Source organism: Dunckerocampus dactyliophorus, chromosome 2, assembly GCF_027744805.1.
Source record: "Dunckerocampus dactyliophorus isolate RoL2022-P2 chromosome 2, RoL_Ddac_1.1, whole genome shotgun sequence".
Lineage (NCBI taxonomy): Eukaryota > Metazoa > Chordata > Actinopteri > Syngnathiformes > Syngnathidae > Dunckerocampus > Dunckerocampus dactyliophorus.
Window position 1 is genome coordinate 36,531,763 of NC_072820.1, and position 20,565 is coordinate 36,552,327.

General features: G+C 41.0%; 2 protein-coding genes across 3 annotated transcripts; both read right to left on the reverse strand.

The window, feature by feature from the left end:
- Positions 1-7,642: 7,642 nt before the first annotated feature.
- Positions 7,643-9,292, reverse strand: LOC129176943 (C-reactive protein-like). The gene is made up of 3 exons (XM_054767511.1): positions 9,228-9,292; positions 9,087-9,153; positions 7,643-9,012 (listed from the first exon to the last, which is right to left on the reverse strand). Exons 1-3 carry the CDS (start codon positions 9,228-9,230, stop codon positions 8,402-8,404), a joined length of 681 nt encoding a protein of 226 aa, XP_054623486.1. The 5' UTR covers positions 9,231-9,292; the 3' UTR covers positions 7,643-8,401.
- Positions 9,293-11,529: 2,237 nt separating this feature from the next.
- Positions 11,530-20,022, reverse strand: stub1 (STIP1 homology and U-Box containing protein 1). 2 transcript variants are annotated; one of them, XM_054769233.1, is made up of 8 exons: positions 19,887-20,022; positions 18,982-19,213; positions 18,698-18,896; positions 17,278-17,443; positions 17,133-17,208; positions 17,001-17,057; positions 13,555-13,671; positions 11,531-13,159 (listed from the first exon to the last, which is right to left on the reverse strand). In XM_054769233.1, exons 2-8 carry the CDS (start codon positions 19,093-19,095, stop codon positions 13,034-13,036), a joined length of 855 nt encoding a protein of 284 aa, XP_054625208.1. In that variant the 5' UTR covers positions 19,096-19,213; positions 19,887-20,022; the 3' UTR covers positions 11,531-13,033. The 2 variants fall into 2 exon arrangements, with proteins under 2 accessions (XP_054625209.1, XP_054625208.1); XM_054769234.1 differs by lacking the exon at positions 19,887-20,022 and having other exon boundaries at positions 11,530-13,159; positions 18,982-19,169.
- Between the last annotated feature and the right edge of the window lie 543 nt (positions 20,023-20,565).

The following is a 20,565-nucleotide window of genomic DNA, read 5'->3' on the forward strand; positions in this document are numbered from 1 at the left end:
TTAGACCAGCCTTGTTTCTTCAGTTTCTTGTTCATTTTAATGCCTGATACAACTAAAGGTACCTTTGTTTGGACAAATATAACAATGACAACAAAAATAGCTCATAAGAGTTACATTTTTTGACTGGAGCCAGATGAGATGACTCGGGCGTCTGGTCAGGATGCCTCCTGGATGCCCCCCTGGGGAGGTGTTCAGGGAACATCCGACCGTTACGAGGCCTCGGGGAAGACCCACGACACATTGGAGAGACCATGTCTCTCAACTGGCCTGGGAACACCTCGAGATCCGCCGGGAGGAGCTGGACGTAGTCTGGGCTTCCCTGCTTAGGCTGCTGCCCGTGACCCGACCTCTGCTAAACGAGAGAAGATGAATGGATGGATGACTGTTGGATACTATGCTAGCCCAACTAATCTTGACTGCTTCACTATAACTGAAACTACAACTGAGAAAAATAAGACTAAAATGTCAAAAAGCAGAAATGACACGTATGTAACTAAAAGCATTAGAGTGTTACGGTCCAGAAAAAAGTTAATTATGATAAAAAAACAGTTACAAGAAAAACGTCTCAATGTCGGTGACAAAAGGTCATTTGTAATATTATTCCAGTTCTTTTCAAGGAAAATGTTGTAATTTGCTAAAAACATCATAATAGTAAAATAATTTGTATTTTTTTAGAAAAAAGTAGAATTCTTCTAAGAAAAAAGTTTGAAAATTATGAAAAATAATATTATAAAGTAATAGTTTTGTATTTTTTAGAAAAAATATTTTTTGCTGCAAGAATATTTTTTTCAGGAAAAAGTAATCATATCAGAATAAAGTATTTTTTAAAAAATGTAATATAGCAACATATTACCAAATGAAGAAAACAACCCCAACAATTCTACGTAGAGCGTACAGAGCTATCTTGTCATGAAGAAACTACTTCTTTATTGGGAAAAACGTCAGAATGTTACGAGAATAAAGTGGTGCGTTTTAAAGAAAAAAATGTTACTATTCTGAAATAATTTAGTATTCCAAAAAAATCGTGTAATATTACGAGGATAAAGTCACATTTGTGAGAAAAAAAATCCAAACTGAATGACCTTTTTTTTTGTAATGTTGCAAGCATGAAGTTGATGGGATTTTTTCAAACGAAAAATGTAGTACTGCGAGGAACTTGGTGAGAAAAACAACTTGTAGTATGAGATTTTAAATCAATATGTATAATAATACTACAACAATGTAGAGAAATAACAATGTGTTTTTGTAAAAGTGAGTTACAAGGAAAAAGTGTTAACGTAACGAGAATTAAGTCCTATTTTTTCAAGAAAAAAATTGGTAATATGCCCTCAGGGACTAAACGTGGAAATTAGCCACGACTGGCAATAATCTTGCATATTTACATGAAAATGTTGATGGATATGCACTGTCCCTGTCTTTCTCAAATGAATACATGTACCAATCCTGCAAGAACAAAGATGCTGAATAAGTCAGACTGCAGGAGCTAATGGCGACTACAAACCTCAGATTGATTCTAATACTTTTGCTCATGGAGTGTAAGGGAATGCTTCATGGTCATGTGTTTAGACACTAAAGTGATCAATCAAACGCTGTCGTATGACAAAGCCCTGCGCTGTGTGTGTAAAAATGTGTATGTCAGCTCTTGTGTGCGTTTCCTGTACGAGTGTGCTGCCACTGTGGCATCTCATGTCGCACAGCCTTGGCGAGACCGAGAGGCTGATGCACAGTGGCAGCTCCCCCCTCGCAGCCACGGGCCAGCCCAGAGCCACTGCAGATGATAGTTTTAATTGCTTTCAATCTTTCAGGCTAGGCTCTGCCCACCGGCGCAGGCTGCTTGTGTGTGTGTGTGTGTGTGTGTGTGTACATGTGGCGTGTTTACGTACTTATTGTCTAGGGCTGCTCCTCACATATGTGCTGTGTGTGTGATGGATGGGTTTGTCCATGATGAGAGGAAAAGGAAGAGAGAATTAAGGCCTTGCAATGCTACATATCTCCGTACACTCCTGCAGAGCAACCTCATATGTTTATTCACAAACTGTGTGTGTGTTGATTAAAGGTGGGAGTATGGTTCCTATGATTAAATAAATCATTTTCCATAACGCTTACGCGCGTTTATAAATATTGAAGTTCCAGCATTTCATGCAAAGACCTCAAAACATGCACTCACGTCCTTAAAAGCATTTTATAGGCAGTGAACTACAAAACCAAGTCATCAATAATTCACTGCCAAAGCCGGGATGGCATAACACAACACCTAAAAACATCCCCTAATGTAAATAAAAAATGGGAATTCAACACTTTGCCTTGCCATGACTGTCACCTTCAAGCGCAATTAAATCGCCTCAGTGTACATGTGGCAAAGAAAATGTGAACAATACAAATCTTGCAGCATCAAATTGATAAGGATTTGACCTACATGGCTTTTAATGCAACACGTATTGTTACTTGAACGTCTGTATTCATAGTAAACAGAGAGGTATTATGATGTTTATTCTTGTGCTTGTAGTTAGTGGTGTGAACTACTTCATACGGTGAGCTCTTTCTAATACTGTGGTTACCTTATACAAGTATAGTTGCAGGGAAGCACCCACTGCAAACTACAACCACACAAGTAAACATACAGTACACTGACAGAAATACCACTCTGGCACTGTCAATCAAAACTCTGCGTTATTATTGTTGTCTACGCCCCTCCAAAAGTTTGGGAACACCTGCAGGTGAAAACGCATTTACACTCATGAAAAAATACCATCACCCCTCCCTGCTTTTTTTTTTTTGAGCGCACATCATCACACACACTCAAATACACACACAGGCTTGTGACCGGAGGGTAAATTAAGCCCTAACATTCCCACAGAGGCTAATCTCCATCCATTTAGAGGGCTGTAATATTTAATCAGGAGGCCATGGAGCGTCTCGCAGCATTGTGCACACTGGCAGCGCTCATATGTTGGGAGGGGGGGCCAGGAGCCCACAGGCCACTGAGGAGGAAGAGGAGGAGGAATGGCTAAAAGCCGCAGCACGCTGGACCACAGACGTCCAAGGAGGTTAGCCAACTTGTTTTCCTAGACTTCATTTGTCTATGAAAGAGTGAAGAGAGTGAAGGCTGATTTATATTTATTTGCCAAGCTTCTACAAGCTGATTGGATGAGCTATTTTTTGTGTTTCTGCACCTTAACCATGAGCCTAATCACATGCATACCTCCCGCGGCCCGAGTGGGGACAAGCAGCAGAGAAAATGAATGAATGGATGAAATAGTTTCTAAAATATTGTTTTAACTTGAGTTGTATTTCTTTTTATTTTGTGAGGTCATCTGCAGCAAATGTTCTGCAATTCTCTAATTTCGTATTTCCATGGTAATTAAAAAATAATTACTTTGTAATTATTTTGTAAGGTCATCAGAGCTATTCTTTCATCTAAATTATGATGTTCATTTTTTTTTTACTTGTCTATTTAAAAATAATTTTACTTTTTATTGTTTTATTTTGTGAAATTAACAATTTTTTTTTTTTACTTATCTACAGTATAACCGTTTTACTTCAAATGTTTTTGTTTTTACTTTGTGAGGCCATCATGGCTATTTTTTTCTCTTTCCACTTTAATAATGATACTTTTTTCCCCATGTAATTGTATTTATTTACTTTTTCTAATATATTTTTTGACTTCATGTAGAAACAAAGGAAGAAATCAAGCATGCATGTTATTCTGCTAAAAGGAGAGCAAATGCATTCTGAAGCCTGTTTGATCACGTATGTGTGGTTTAGTGGTTTTATATTAAAATGAATCTATATGAAGCTCTACTAGGTGTCTGAAAGTCAACTTCTTTACATATTGTGTCTTTAGAGTCTTGTAATGTGGCTGTAAGTACGACACCAACACATTGGTCAAACAAGAACGACATTGTACATCCATCCATCCATCTTCTTCCGCTTATCAAAGGTCATGTCACGGGAGCAGCTGACTTCCCCCCAGACTTCCCCGGCTACTTCGTCCCGAGATGTTCACAAGCCCAACGTGTCCTGGGTCTTTTCCAAAGCCTCCTACTGGTCAGACATGCCCTGGGAGGCGTCTGGGCCTCATCTGGCTCCTCTCAATGCGGAGGAGCAGTGGTTCTACTCAGAGTTTCTCCCGGATAGCAGTGCTTCTCACCTTATCTCCAAGGGAGAGACCAGCCACCCTACGAAGAAAACTCATTTCTTGTACTCACAATCTTGTCCTTTGGGTCACTACGACCCATGACAAAACACATCATCAACAAAATGTAAGAGTGTCAAAAAGGGTAGTGCAAACACAACACAACACAACAAGTGTCCTGACTGGTCCACCACGGTCATAAGCCTCCTGCAGGAATACAGGAGACGCTCTTCATCTTAGTACAAGGCAGTGTACAATCAAAAATGAGTTATTTTAAGGTCAAATTGTTACATATTTTGACTTCCAAGTCCAGTAATCTGCTCGGCCCTGGAGGTATGACACCGATAAATCTGTCAAACAAGAAGGACATGGTCAAGAGCTACAGGAACATGAGCACATCATTTCCGAAAAGTAGCAAAAATACTTAACGATAACACAAAATTGTTATTTTAAAGGTGAAATTGTTACATAGTGTGGCGAAAGGTCCAGTAATCTGCCTGGCGGCATGACACCGGTGGAAGCCAAGTGCTTGCACCCTCACACACTGTAAAGGTCAGGCCTCACACCGTCTGTGTGAAAGGCTGCGACTGAAAAGGGTATTGTCCATCTGCTTTTAACGAGCCAGGACTGCTGTGTGTGTTTGTGTGTGCGTGTGCGCACACAATGCGGTCGACCCCACCTGCAGGGGAAAAATCTCTGCAATGATTTTTGTGTTTGATAAACACAACATTTGCGTTGCTAAGTGTCAAGAGATAAAAGTGTTGTGTCGGTCCAATGCGACGCCTCGCTCCCTGATGCAGACTGACTCTAATGGGAAGGCCTGGTGAATTTTTCATACGGCCCAGAGGGGGAGGACGAGCGGCCATGCTGGCACATTACATCCACTTTCTTATTCCCATGAAGTAAGAAAAGCTTGGTGGAAGTCCTATGTCTGTTGGGGAGGATGTGCGACCAACGAGAGCGGCTTGATCCCAGTGAACAAAAGCCAGCTGAATAATGCCCAAGATCTCAATTTAATGGGCTGAAATTTCTGCAAGAAAGCTCTAAAAAAATTAGCCATCTGTTCAGTGCACACATGCCACAGCTCGCCGGGATAGCTCGTAGCACCGTCTTGCCGTATGCAAATATGTTTTGCCTGGAAATCTATTTGGAGTTGCTCGAAGGAATCCAGAACGGCCCTCCTTCTGTCTCCCCCTCCACCGAGCTCACGCGCTTCTCCCGCCCGTCGTCTAGCTCCTGTCGCGTGGAAAACATTTCACCAGCTCCACACGCATGTGGAGTCAACGGCACCTCCTCGCCGCTGAAGACAGCTCAAAGCACCATGGGCCAATATGCAGATCTGGCAGGCCTGTACTGGCGGGGCTGTCCGCGAGCGGGACAAGGGGGGGCCCTGCAACTGTTTGCTCACTTGGATGAAACATGCCACAAAGGATGCACAAGGAATAATTCAAAAGCCACTTATCACCTCCAGCATCTCCAATACCGAACACGTCTTGATGGTGCACAGGGTTCATTTCTTTTCCTCCTTTCAGGTCAAATTCAAGCACTTCTTGACTTTATCTCGTTGAAAAATGATGCTCTCATTTCCGCAACCACTGGGTTATTTCCTCACAAGGAGCAACGCCATTGAAATAAAACCTGGATCCACTTTAGAGTCGTCTACAGTAGAGTTTTTAAGTGACCTTGTCTGTGACAAGCACTAAACAAACTCTACTGACATAACTACCTAGAAAAAAAAATACATTGTATGATATTTTGGACAATTGAAGTCTGAAAAGTAATTTGTTCCTTTTTTACATTTTCCCCCAGTGTTCCAGAATATATGAACTACTTTCATGACTTGCTAGAAAGATTAACAAAGAAGGGTAATTCTAAGGAAAAACGTTATGATTAAATATTAAATAAAGGAGAATAAAACCTTTGAACAGACTATAATCTTTTTGTTTTTTGTCATTATTATCCAGTATTTAAAAACGTAAGTATTTCCATGCCTTTTTATAAGGCATCAAAAAGAATTAATTAATTAAATATAATATTGACTCAATTTAGAAAATCTAGAAATACACAATTTAGAAAATGGTTTCAATTATACTACAATAATTGTAATGTTTCATTTAATATCAAAAAAGGGTTAAAGAGGAACACTACCAGGACTTCCAAAAAGCGTAGACGTCACAAGGAAGAGGTGCTCTTTGGAACAGGGACAGGAAATCACCAAAAACTGCCAAAGTCCAAGGCGCTCTCTAACCTTGTTTAAATGCCTTCATATTTTTTCATGGCATGTCTTAATGGACCTTATTCAGCACCAACGCGTTTCAGCCATCCGGCCTTCTTTGGGGGGACATCAGGGTTTGTTTGTCCCCCATGGCATAAAAAATAAAAAATAATAAAGGCATTCTAACAGGGTTAGGGAGTGCCTTGGACGTTTGCAGTTTTTCTTTAATGTAATAATTTGAACCATTTCAATGTTTCAAATGTTACCGAGACAAACTACAGTCCATATTTCATTATAGGAAGCTATTTCCAACTGCATGTATGAAGAATTAGAATCCCTTTTGGGCAGAAATGCATAAAGGCGTGTGTGAGTGTGTGTGTGTGTGTGTGTGTGTGTGCCGAGAGGCCAGGCTTGGTCCACAGATGGTCCACAAAGGTGTTACCACACAGTGAGTGGGCACTGCGATTGATGCATTGCAACATCCAAGAAGGTGGAACATTTGGCTGCTGACCCGCAGTCAGAACTCATTGGCCCTGCCTTCTCCTTATTTAGCAGCAGCTAGAGAGAGAGAGAGGGAGAGAAAGCCCACGGCAGACTAGCTCTACACACACACACACACACACACACACACATACTCGGAACGCCGCACTTTCCCACCCTCAAGGGAGCCTGGGTTGTGCGCCGCAAACTTCTCCGTGGTTTTCTGCAAGGAGGTCACGATGGTTGGTGCAGGCAGGGATAATGAGTGCAAGGAGCCATGGACACAAAGTGCAACTTACACTTGGATGGAGAATATCTGACCTTGAGCTCATTCTTTGTAGTCAAGCAGCTCCATATGATTTCTGCAAGTAACAAATCCTCCTCATCATACCTCTGTTGAGGAATACACGAAGTCCTTCCTTTTACCATTTCCCTCTAATCTAAAACACCCTGAACTACAGTGGCACTAAATAGAGCACAAACCTCCTCCAAGGCCTTACAATCCTAAACATGTCCATCTGACATGCAGGGCCAGACTGCTCCCCTCCAGTCCCGTAGAAGGCAGGATTACGTATCACCAAGTGGCTCACAAAGCAAGCCTTTTCACCACAGCTTCATCTGCTAGATCAAGTGGGTCACTGCCTCACTTGGCCCCAATGCTAGTGGACTGGAATGTCAAGAGGTGGAAATAACGGTCCTCAATCTGTGCCAAAAATGAATTCCCATCCCCTAAAAAAGATGTGGAACCCCACCGCTTTTGCATAATCAATCATAATAAATCTCAGATAAAAATCATCATTTTCATCATAAAGAATGAATCACGCGTGTCATTTAGCATTTATTTGTTGTTCTTGATATTAAAAAGCATCACTTTTATCAGTTCCTTTACAACAACAGTCAACAAACTGGTTCTTACTGAGCATGTGGTTCTGCTCAACCGGGTTAAATCGAATTAAGTCTTCTTACATTTCTACTAATATTATTTAGATGAATTATAACTATTCATAACTATAAATCATTTACTACTTGACGTGAATGGGCGTGCCACCCAGTGAATACATAGGGCATGTATGCGGTAAAAATGTTTTATTATTATTATTATCATGGTTATTATTATACACATACAGTATATATTATAAGTAGACATTCAAATTAATATTCAACATTTAACAATATGAATACTTCAAGAATTTCATATAAATAAAGACATATGATCAAATAATATTGATACATGTATCACTGTTAGCTATCATTGTAAGTACAAGTAAAAAGAAGTGAAAATAAAATAAACAATTATAGTAGGAATAAGTACAATTGAAAAAACTATTATATATATATATAATTATATAATATTATTAATAATTGTATTATTACTATGGATGCATCCTGCTGCTGAGTGAAACAAGCACCTCTGCTGGACTGCAATTGTTGCCTTATCTTTAAAATGATATCAAAACCAAGCGCAGTGGTCTCATCAACTAACTCCACTGTAAGGTAAGATTAAATATGGCACACATCAGAAGCAGTCCAGCACAGACGCCATGCGTCCCTCCACAGGATGCCACACTGAGTCAGTCATCATCCACCACCATTACATTTCCGTTAAGCTCATACTCAAGAGTGGCCCAGTGAAAAATGTTGCCTTCAGGGAACTTGTGTCCGTAATGCCAGGCCCGGATCATGCTCCTGGAGAGGACAAAGTCCCACATATTCACATCAGTCAGCTCCCCCACGAAACTCTGCAGGGCCTCCAAGCCCCCCAGGTGTTTGTCAGGGTCCTGGCCCAGGAGGACGGTGCCTTTGGGACGGATGCTGTGTCCGGGTTTGTAGACCTGATACGTGCTGCGCTTCCCGTCCACCCAAAAAGCAGTGAGTCCGGCGACAGACTCCCATGTCAGGCACAGGCTCGTACGGAACGTTCCCAGCGGAGGGAGGTGGAAGAAAGCGCCGTCACCGCTCATGTAAAAGGAAATGCGTCCGTCCTTCTCTCGCCACACATTGAGCTCGTCGTAGTCAGCCGTGCGGTATGCAAACAGGATGATCTGGCGTTCTTCGGGCAGCTCTGTGGCCACGCGTAAGCACAGGGTGAAGGCCTTAAGAGCCATCTCCTTGAGCGGCATCAGCGTCACGTAGCTGAAATCGGTCTCATAAGGGAAGACCAGGACTTTGCCGCCCAGACCCACTGGAGTACATTAGACAAGCATCAGGACAGTTTGCTGCCATCACACAATAAAACTACTCAAGGCGACACTTTACCTTGCGTGTCTGCCGATGTTGCCAACGCAAAGGCGCCAAACACAAACACAGCTAGAATAGCGACACTCTGCAAACACACAGCAGACATCAGTGTAGAAGCACACCAAAGACTAAACGCTGCTCAAAAAAATATCCTCTTACCATGACGATGATGTGCTGTTGTTTGCTGGCCAAAGCTGTCCTCTGCCCTCCTAGTACCAGCCGTGACGTCAGCTAAGACAACGGACTCTGTGTCCAACCCAGCGTTCATGTCTCATGACCGACAACAAAAAGCTTCAGAAGCCTAAGCTCTGTATCCACTGTACAGGTCACAATTTGTTACGTTGGCGTTGTCAAATGTCGTGCACGCTACCAAAACATACCTGATCCGTATTGCACCACTTTTTGGTAGATGGTAGGTGGTAGAGTCGCTAAAGACTTATGCAGATGCTCCTTGGTTGACAGAGAATCAACACGACACTGGGGATAGAGTCCGAGGAACACAAACTGCACCTGTGGCCCATTGGTGGTGTTGTGGTTCACATATACTGTAGCTGAGTTTTAGGGAGCAGCCCATCAGCCCACGGTGTAGTCTTATCCCTGAAGAGGATATATAGGCAGTGTAGAAAATAGACAGTCTGTCATTTTATTATAATAAATGTCCGCATGCCAGGGATAAATGACACAAAATATTCTTCATTGTTGGCCTTTGTTTACGGTGTCATTTGTTTGGCTGAAATAAACAGACTTTAGTTGTATCAAAATGTCAGTCAACGTACTTTGGTCTTTTTTGTTATATTGAAAGACGAAGGTATGTGTTCTATTCTGGCCACTATGCATCAGTAATGTCCATTATTGAGACATGTGGATTTGCGCCACACTGCATGTAATCAGCCATGGCATGTGCAACATAATAGAGTGAAAAGAACTTCTCCTCCCATTCCACGTGGAAGTGGTAAGTTTTTGGCTACTGTGTTCTCCTTCTCCACTCCGTTTCAATCACTTTCTTAAGTTTAGAATATAGCAAATAAATTGGAGGCTAACTAGTTAGCTCGCTGGCTTGCTAATGGTTAAAGCCATGGCCATCTCGTGTCCCTGCAGTGATCCCATAGCCTGCGAGTTACAGTTGAGCAATGTGGTGTAAACAAAGAATAACAGGAGTGTAAAGGTGACTCGGGTGTGATTTCATGTCTACAGGGCTCTAATAATGGTCAAATAAACTATTTAGAAAATCATAAACAGGTTTTCTATGGTCTAAGTACAAAAAAGTTCAATTTTTTGATATTGAATCCTACTTCGGAAATTCACTTATCGCGGTTGGTCTGGAAGCAATTAACCGCAATAAACGAGGGATGACTGTAATGAAAGTATTGGTCGCTGTTTGACAGCTCGATGACACTGCTTCATTGCTCACCATTATCTTAAAACCTTGGTTCCCAAAGTGGGGAACGCATACCCCCCAGGGGTACATCAACTGTCATAGGGTTTACCTGAATAAAAAAGAAAAACAATTAGCACCTAACACTCAATATTACGAGGGCGCCTGAACCCCTCACAGCAAGGAGAATGGAGCAGAAAGGGTCAACGCATGATGTTGTTCATTGCTGTGTGCATCATATGAGCAAATCAGTAAGTTTGATGATTATTTTATGCATTCAGAGTGTTTAATCTTCAAGGCTTCATTTATGTTGGTGTTCCAATCCCCACACGACCCATTGGTGAAATCCTGTCACTGTGAGTGGGGATTCCCCCTAAAATGAGGCTTTATCGTTGGTTGTATGTATTTTTGTACTTCGGATACTGCTTTATCATGATGTTAAACTTTACCCTTCAATTTGGTATTAAATTATTATACAGGCTTAAACCATAGCCATCATAAGTGGACAAAAAAAAATGTGAAGCTCAGTTCAACCCATTCAAACAGAAGGATGCTAACATCAGACTGGAATAAAAGATATGTAGGATGATTACTTATCTATTTATCAGTGCTCATGTCAAACTTTATCAAAATGTGAGCATGCAAAATGCGCATTTTTGTCTTGGAATTACTATAAAATGAATTAACCAATGAGTTATGTTCAATATCTCAAGTTAATTAAGAAGTAGGAGAAGGGGTACATGGCTTCAGGTCAGATGTCTGAAGGGGTACACACTGTACAAAGTTTAGGAACCATTGTCTTAAAATAAGCATCATTGTTTGCTAACAACCTTTGAGACGCTTTTTTTCCCCCTCAGCGGGTCTCTGCGTCGTGGCTGCATCACTCCAGGTCACTGGTGTGTGTGTGTGTGTGTGAGTGAGTGACAGGAAGAAAAGTTATAACTCAGGGAGAAGAGGTTTGGTGCCCCCTGCTGGTTTGCAGGAATACATCTCTAGACCTCTTATTAAGAAGTCTTCCTCAGCCTTTTTCCTATGGGAAATGTATATGATATTTATTATACTTGGGTCAAAATAGTAAATGTCCAAAATAAAGGGGACAAATAATTCAATGTTGTTGAAATAACTGGCATTTATTCACAAGTTCATGTCATTTGCTTTGTCGTATGGCTATCATAACGGCTTGCCTTGTAAATTGATGTAATATCAAAAAAAACAAAAAAACAATACTACTGTAATGTGTGAGCAAGAGTTGTCATTAACACCTTGAATGTCTCTTGAATGATACCTGTGTCCAATACCACAACAAGCTTTAACTAACGAGGGAGAACAAAAGGAAAACAGAACCGGGCCTTTCTGTTATCAACATATCTACATTTAATACACTGGGGGATTGCAAAGCCTATTTTGTCAAGAAAGAAGATACACAAAGCTAATAATTATGTACACTTAGTCCGCAGCCTGACGTGAAGCACTCAGCTAAAAGATCCGCCACTGCACGGTGTTTTACAGGAATGCTGGAAGTATGGATGAAAACTGATACTTTGCTTCCAGCATTTAAGCATAGCCGACGACACAGTCAACTTTAACTTATAGTTCCCCCACACTGATGATTGTTTTAGCAGCAGTTTTCTCAGCGATGAGATAACTGCACTTCACATTAACAGTATTAGGATCAGGGCGGGAGAAGAAGAAGCATTGTCTGGATTTTGTAAGAAAATGTGAGCATCACAGCACACCTTTGTGCACATTTAAAGCACATGTAGGCGTTGCCTTCAACAGGTGATGTCTTTTAGCAAAATTCATACACATTTTAAAGGAATAGTCAGCATTTCTTTTTTCAATCCAGCAGCCATTTTCCCCCCCATTCATTTCCTCAGTTCAAGGCCGCTTTTTAAGGGAAAAAAGTGTCCTGATTAAAAACATGTTCAGCTCCAAACAAAGCAACATAGAATGCATACATTCATCTTATTTCAATTGTCTGTACTTGAGTGTAACACGAAGAGCTCATCACTAAAAATCTCAAAAGCGCGGGGCTGTGAGTGAAGAGTTTGTGGCGCCATCTAGAGGTGAAGCATATAACAGCGAAAACACACTTGTGATACACCCATCATGTAAACTTGTATACAAAGTAGTTACCCTCAATGACAACGGTTTTTGGCATAGTTACCATTTCAGGTTGAAGAGTTTTAATTAATGACAAAAAAAACTGAAGTAAATTATTCAAATTTTCTATTGGCAGGACACGAGACCATTTGGTGATGCTTTCCTGGGATTGTGGCACTCGAGATAGAAACAGACATGATGAGCGAGACCTGAGAGCTTGGCCTCCATGTTGTGGAAAAGAAAAGGATGTGTAGAAGGTGGGGGAGTGTTAAAGGGAGTATAGTAGGCCATCAATACGTACAGCCTCGCAGGTTCCAAGCAGAATCCAAAGGGCAGGGGGAGGCGCTACAAGGTCCACGGCAGCACCCGTTTGGTAGCCCATAGTGTGACAGTTCATCTCCAGGCAAGGTGACGTGTTCTCTACAGTCTCATGTTGATTTAAGATGGAGAAATGGGAGACGGGTGGGCAAGGGGTGGGCTTCCAACTCTAGTAGTCCTCCACCCAACCGTTCTCCTGGATAAAGGCATCGATCACTTCCTTCATGGCCAGGTTGGGGATCAGCTGGTCCTGGGTCAGGGGGCTTCGAGTGACCGGGTCAAAATGCCCCACTCGCTGGTGGAGCAGGTTGAGTAAAGTGTTAACATGGGATGTTTAAAGCGCCAGAAAGTTCCACCTTGTTATTTAGAACTATGCATGTCCACTTATATTCTCCACCACTTTTCTACATACTGCATTGTTGGTGTGTGTGGATATCAGGAAAGAAAAATACAACACATGCGAGGCAAAAAGCATAGTTTTGCCTTCAGATTTGATTATTTTTTGTTTTTGAAGAGTGATGTGAAGATGGCAAGATGACACTGTGTTTTCTAAGCCTACTTGATAGAAATGCATTGATCAAAACAGAAGTTACCCTGCAGGTTTTCTATTTTAACTACAGCTTTGCTTTATAAAGCAACTACCTAACATTCCATACAAAATCTTGACCGTCTGTTGTGAAAGGCTCGTACCTGTAGGTGCTCCTCGATGTCCTTGCGGTCGTAGGTGATCCCGCTAGGTGTGATGCACGGCTCCCTCATCAGTTCAAAGCTGATCTTTCCACAGAGATAATCTGGGATCTCACGTTTCTGGTGAGATGCAAAACACTTTTTAAGATTCTCATCTCGCAAAATAGCCTCATCAGAGCCATAACAGAAGATCCTCTACTTATTCACCTGTTTGCATAGAACACAAATAAAAACTACAACTAACAAAATTGATTCAGCATTTTAATGAAATTAATCTGTTTTCTAATTAATCATGATTAATCACCATTTTCAACTTTGTGTGAAATAAGCCCTTTTTACAATATTTTATGAACAAAAAGATAAATGACAGGACACAATTTTATGTATTTGTAGGTATTAACAGCTCCAAATGAAGTGAATATTTAAATCATGCCAAAAGATACCACACGGCAGAGAATCTCTTTGTCTAACACTAGTCTCTTTAATAGTAGCAGAACATTTGAATGACATTTTAACAGTACTATGAGCCATAAGGGGTTGCGTTCAAAGACACCACGTACTTTTTTAAGTTGAATTCACATGTTTTGAGTGTAGGTGTATTTTCTGGGATTTCTCAGCGTACTTAAATGCAGCAAATTGTACTTCCCCAGTAAGAGTTACATTATTGAGTAGAGTTGGGCATCTTTTGAATTTGAACGATTCTGGTTCCGACTCCTTGTTTTGATGTTTTTAAGAGGCAGTCATAAAAGTTTGCATGGCTTAAATGAGGGCGCTAACCAGAGCTCTTTTTGCATGAAATGTCTGAACTTCCCCATGAATCTTTTAGTAATATAAACTTTTTATCAACTTTACGATTAATTTATCACATCTATTTTCACAGGAGAATACTTTCAAAAATGTTTGCTTTCAAAAAGCTCATGAAAAAGCATTTCCACATACCGTAAGCTGACATGTGTTAGTGAGTGTGTGATGCTGCAGGCACTTAAACATGCACTAAACTGGGTGCAGAATATCAGACAACTTGTAAAAGGTTTGTCTATGAGCTATAAATCTTGAGCTACCATATTAGCACTGGTATACTTTGCTGCCTCAATGCTGGTGTAAGCTATTTTTATGACACCTTATTTGTTAGCACAAGTAAACAGGGTGTAGTGCGAAGTTGTAAATGAGACCCGAATAAACATGAATACACTTGCATCCTGCAGCTGTAGTCCCTGTGCTTTGTTTACATCAATGGGCATCCTGAAACTGTCAGTTACATTGGCATGAGACAGACGTCGTTTATTGTTTGACTTCCGTGATTCTTACTGCTTAGAGGAAGTACGACACAGACCATCAAATACGGGGCACTCTTGTTTCTGCATCATGAATCTGGAGGTGTTAATTATGTCAGTCTTGCACACTCCTTTGCATGATTGTGTTACAAATGTTGCACTGAGCCGACCGCTCTTTTTTTTTTTTTTTTTAAATGAAGTTAAGCCAAACTTTGGAGCCGCTTCTTCTTTCTCGGTTTTTGTGGCTATTTCTTCCAGTCGGTGGACAGGGCATCAAAACTACAAAACTAATCTCATTTGAATCTAACTACGAAATTACAAATTTAATTACAAAATAACAAAATTTGAACGATCCCGGGAGCATTGAAGTGTTAGTCCCGGTTCCAATTGATGCTCAAGATTGGGTGCTCAACCCTTCTAGTGAGTGATAAGAATATCCAATTACTGTTTTTTGTCTCTGTTTATAGACCACACGTAAGCGCATAATCAAGACGTTGCTGTGATGTTCGGAGTTCCCCTGAATGCACCTCGCTGTCACGTGACGATGAGTAGAGTGTTGTTCCGAGGAAAAGTAGAGATGTGTTTGTGAGGTTTATTGTGTTGGAATTGCACTGCTGTTGATGTGTTTCTGTCAGAATAAAGTTATAAAAGAGCGTCAGCCTCTGTGTGACTGTGTGGACGTTATTGCGCCGTCTGTCGTTATAACAGAGAGGGATGGCTTGACATGGGGGGTATACGGCGAAAGTGGCTCCACAAACCCAGGCTTTGTGCTCAAGATGCAACTCGACAAAACCTAACATCCGCAATCAGACTTAATTGGACCCGCGATGGTGGTTATCAACTTACTTTGTCCAGGCCGAAGCCTTATGAGGAGTTCCCAGAAAATTAACTGCTAAAAGCCACACTGTCGCCGCCAATAGAGCGAGGAAGGACTGCTGACATAATACTGCTGAGCATGGAATGGGAAAGTTAACACTTCTTTTCATTTATCAACGCTCAACATTGCACAACTTAGACATTGAACACTAATCCATTTAAAAAATAAATACATTGGAGAAAAACGTATTTTTATATCTTCCAATACGTCTTCTTGTTATATCTCGTTGTGACCACTAGATCGCAGTGTTGACGTGAGTACTCAAGCAAGGACCGCTGACGTTTACGTCTGCTAATTGTGGCCTAATTATTAATATAATTTCAGATCACATCAGATCCTGGTGCTCACGTCAGCATATCTAGCATATGCCCTCGTCTGAAAATCTATCTCACTTTATAGATGGATAATATCATCAGGGAATGCCCTTTTCTTCAATTTGTTTTCCCTCCATGTCCCCTAAGGAACCTTGTAGGTTCTCAATAAGCCGTGACACCATCTCCAAATTAGTTAAACCGTGTAAAAGTGGCACTTTCATTGCTGATTTTAAGATGAGAGCCTGAACATAATCTGGTCCCGACTAGGTTGTAAGTTTAGCCTAAATTACCATGGTGATCTAGCTGCTTTAAAAGAGAGCTACCTTCGTTGAACACGCAAGTCCAGCTTTCAACTCAACACGGCTCGCTGATCCACTAAACTCGCTTCGCCATATACCCCTATGGTGCGCTTGGGTTAATTATGCAAAAATGTTAATGTAATTAATTAAATAAATTCGTTACCGCTGTTAACATGCTATTTTTCACAGCCTTAGTATTTTCACAAGTAATACAATCACATTTAAGGGTGTAGGACGATCGCTAAAAGCAAGGATCTTCAATGTCCAGCCAGCGGGCCACTTGCAGCCTGTGGCTAAGTGTAAAAATAGCATTGAACACAGCCACATGACAAGATTACAAAGGAGGATTAGGGCCACACTGAAAAGATAAATGCATACAACAAAAAAGTGAACTATTAGCTTTCAGACACATACAGTATGCTGACTTGCTTTTAGCCTGGTAAGTAACCAAACATCTATATTTTATGATGTGTAAAATGTAAAAAATGCAGCTGTTAACGCCACTTTCACCGCAATCTTTAGCAAACTAACAGGGATGGTTTCTCCACAAACAGCATGATTATTCTCCATTTCTCACAGGAACACAGTTGTGTGGTGATTCACAGCACACACACCTACACGCGCACGCACACACACACACAGTAAATCTGTGCTCGCTCATCATTACTGTGCAGAGGATACTCACTTTTCTTTTCTCGTCCACTTGAGAGAAGAGCTCATCCATGTCCATTAGGTACTTGTCCTAATGGAGTCACATTCACGTTAGTCAAATGTAACACAAAGCCACTCAGGAAGTCAGAAACACTTCCTGACGTACGTGTTTGGATGCAATCTTGGCCGCATCGCCTCCGTTTTGATCGTCGTCCTGCTTTTCCTTGTAGTCTTCAAGTTCTCTGCAGTGAATGAGTAAATTAGTCTTCTGTACAGAACAAAATTACCAAGCGTCCGATAAATGCTCTCACCGCTCCTTCTCAGCCAGTATGAGTTTGCTTAGGTAGGCGTGCAACTCATTCTCCTGGTTGATGCGCTTCTCCTCAATGCTGTTCCAACGCTTCTTCTTAGCAATACGTAAGGCGCTGGGGATGTCGTCTCCGAAGTTCAGCCTCTGTTCTTTTGCCAAATTGTAAGCTGCAGAAACATTTTCATTTATTTAAAGTTCCGCTATTATGCAAAGTGATGTTCTAAGACTAATACAGTATGAGCTCTAGAGTTTATGAGCACCAAACTTGAATAAAATGTATCACCTTTCCCCTTTTGACAGAAACAGGCTTTGATTCTCAACTTAAAGTAAGTGTGTAACGTAAAAAGTGTAATGTTAGCACTTTAGCTCACATAGCTATGCTAGGGTTGCTAACATTTATGTCCTCCCGTACCCCTCCTTAGTGTTATGTTGTTGTATGTGATATATATGCAGAGTTACAGTGTATATAAAAAGTGGATAGAGTGTGCAATAGCGCTTCTTGGAGTAGAACCCCTGAAACTTGCTAACAGTGTTTAAAAAAAAACAAAAAACTAATCTGGGACCTTTAACCAGCACATTTTTATTTTTTTCTCCACCAAAGCATGAGCACTCATTGCAGATGACAAAATGACATAATTTTCATTCTATGTTATGATTATTATGGGACAGACCAGAACATTAGATACACCTGGAAAATGTAATAAGCTCCAATACAAAAGCTGTATCAAAGATTCTGCCTTTTTAAGTGTTTCAACAATATTTGGATTATTGTGGGTTTTTTATCAGGTTACATAAAAAAAGTTTAGTTGGGTGGCTCATGACACCCATGTTGTGGTTGTATTTGGTATTGGTACACAACTACACCGTATGAAACAGAGATGTTTTCTAATGTTATGGTTTACCTTATTTAAGAAAAACGGAAGATGAGATATTTTTGAAAGACCACCACGTACTAAAATGACCAGCATGGACCATAAACATAACAATAAGCACATCAATATAATCGGCATGTGAATGAGGTACGTTCAAACATTCTGAACCTCAGTCATAATTAATTTCATTTTGCTGAGTTTCATCACCATGACATAAAATTCATGTCACAATTATACATTTCTTAATAGAGTCCATGTTATATGATCGGTTGATTTTACTGTCCATTCATTACGAGGAGCACGGAGCACATTTTTTCCGCCTTTTTGTAACAACCTATCACGGCTCTTAGAAGACTGCGTCATACCTAGCATCGGGGCCAACCACGCCTCCTCACTAAAATAAAAGTTTATGTCCCCTCCTTACTCAGAGTTGCTCTCAGGAACTTCCTTAATCACCCTTAAGCTTGGTAGGAACTTTTAGTCTAAGTTAGAATCTTTTTGAGAGGCCTTTGAGAATCTTTATGAATATGGGCCCAGGTTTGTTCAAACCTTTCTGCAGGTTCCCGATGGCCTCGTCGTAGTTCTCCAGCTCCAGGTGACACTGACCAAGGAAGAAGTGGGCCTTGACCGACTGGCTGTCCAGCTCCAGGGCATGCTTACAGTCTGCCAGAGCCTTGTCATGCTGCTGCAGCTTCACATGGCAGAGAGCTCTGTTGGTGTAGTACACTGCCACGGACGGGTTCCGGTTCTGGAAAACAGGACACAGCAAACATCACACATGATACACATTACAACCAGTGAAAATGCATCCATTAACAACGCAATGTCCTCACTATAGCTTTGCTGTAGCATGTAGCAGCCTCCTGGTACTTGCGGCAGAGGAACAAGCGGTTCCCCTGCTCCTTTAGCTCTTGCGCGGTAGAACTCTTCTCCGGGCTGCCGGCCATCTTCTCCACCGGCTCCGCGGGGCCCGCCTCGCCCTGCTTCCCAATCCTGTTCCCCGTCTCTTCGGCTGGCGAAGCTGACAGGCTTTAAGAACGCCCTGTCCCGCCTGGATCTCGAACACTGTGCCAAGAGAGAACATGCAAGTTTGTGTTGTGCATGTCCCCTGCAATGCATCTGCAATGCGTATGTTCAAAGCAAGCGGGATGCCACCCAGGAAAAGACTTTCTCTTGATTTCGCTGACTAAGCACGCAGCGAGAAAACACAGCGAGGTGGCTTGGATAGCCGGCGATTTAACTCATCATGAGACGGATGTTAGCCAGTTGACAAACCGTTACAATGAACTCAAACACAAGGTTGCTTAGTGCATTAACGAGGGTTGCCTTTTTGCAAACAATTAATAGTAGTAGTAGCACAGAGACAGTTACAATTTAGCTGTTGACAATCATGTGAGCATATGTTAGTATATAACATCGGAACAGACGTTAGCTAATTAGCCGCGTAGCGTATCCAGAAAAGCTGTAGTAAGTGGCTGTTACTCAAGCACATCCACTCACTGTGAAGCATAAACCGCTTTTAGCGCTGCCAGAAGCGAGTAAAGTTTGGAAAATGTCCAACAGCAGGCCTTTAAAAGCCTCCGCGTGTAGTTTAGGTTACACCGCTAGGCAACGTCAACAATGCTAAGTTAGCTTATATGCTAGGTGTTGTTTTGCCTTTTTTTATTATAATTATGTTATCCCGACGACAGCTGCCATTTGATTTTCCCGTATGTATAGTGGTAGTTTTAGCACTCACCTTCGGAGAGACGTGTCACATCTAAACAATGCAGCTTTTAAAAGATTCGTTATGAAATTATGTTGGATTCAATTTCTGCCTGGTGAGCTAACATGACAGCTTGTTGTTATGCTGACGTCACGAGTAGCGTTACGTCGACGGAAGCCGAAATGACTATTTCCTGTTATCGAAATAAAACGTAATTATCGTATCGTTGAATTTAATGTAATTCTTTTGTTTAGTCGATAATGCTACCTTTAGAAAAAAAATTTTCAATTTCGACTTACTCACTACAGTACTTTGTTGGAGCAACAGTCAGTGTAGTGCGAGTAGCACCCGCAGAGGGCGTTCTATGAACATTCTCTGTTCAGTGAATTGCAATTGAATTAAATTTTAATTTAAATTTTCTCATGTACTAGTAAAAGTACAAGCCTAAAAATGTACTCAAGTAAATGAAAAAATTAACTTCAGGTGTCAAATATTTCCAGGAGCTTTTTTTCTTATCAGTAATTGATACGATTTAAAATTTATTGAAATAAAATACTTATCCTACAAATACAGATTTTTAAAACAGTTTGAAAAAGTACAAATACACAATACTACGACTCCGTTACAGCAACACGAGTACATGTATTTTGTTACTTTCCACATATGGAAAAAACAACATGGTTTAGAAATAATCATTTTTGGACAAAACTGT

Excerpts from the sequence above, each read along its gene's own strand:
- LOC129176943 (XM_054767511.1), bottom strand. Across the intron at positions 9,013-9,086 it reads AACATCGGCAGACACGCAAG|TGGGTCTGGGCGGCAAAGTC; the intron begins GTAAAGTGTCGC and ends AATGTACTCCAG.
- stub1 (XM_054769234.1), bottom strand. The coding sequence starts at position 19,095 with ATGGCCGGCAGCCCGGAGAAGAGTTCTACCGCGCAAGAGCTAAAGGAG. Across the intron at positions 18,897-18,981 it reads CATGCTACAGCAAAGCTATA|AACCGGAACCCGTCCGTGGC; the intron begins GTGAGGACATTG and ends CCTGTTTTCCAG. Across the intron at positions 13,672-17,000 it reads AAGTGGACGAGAAAAGAAAA|AAACGTGAGATCCCAGATTA; the intron begins GTGAGTATCCTC and ends GCATCTCACCAG.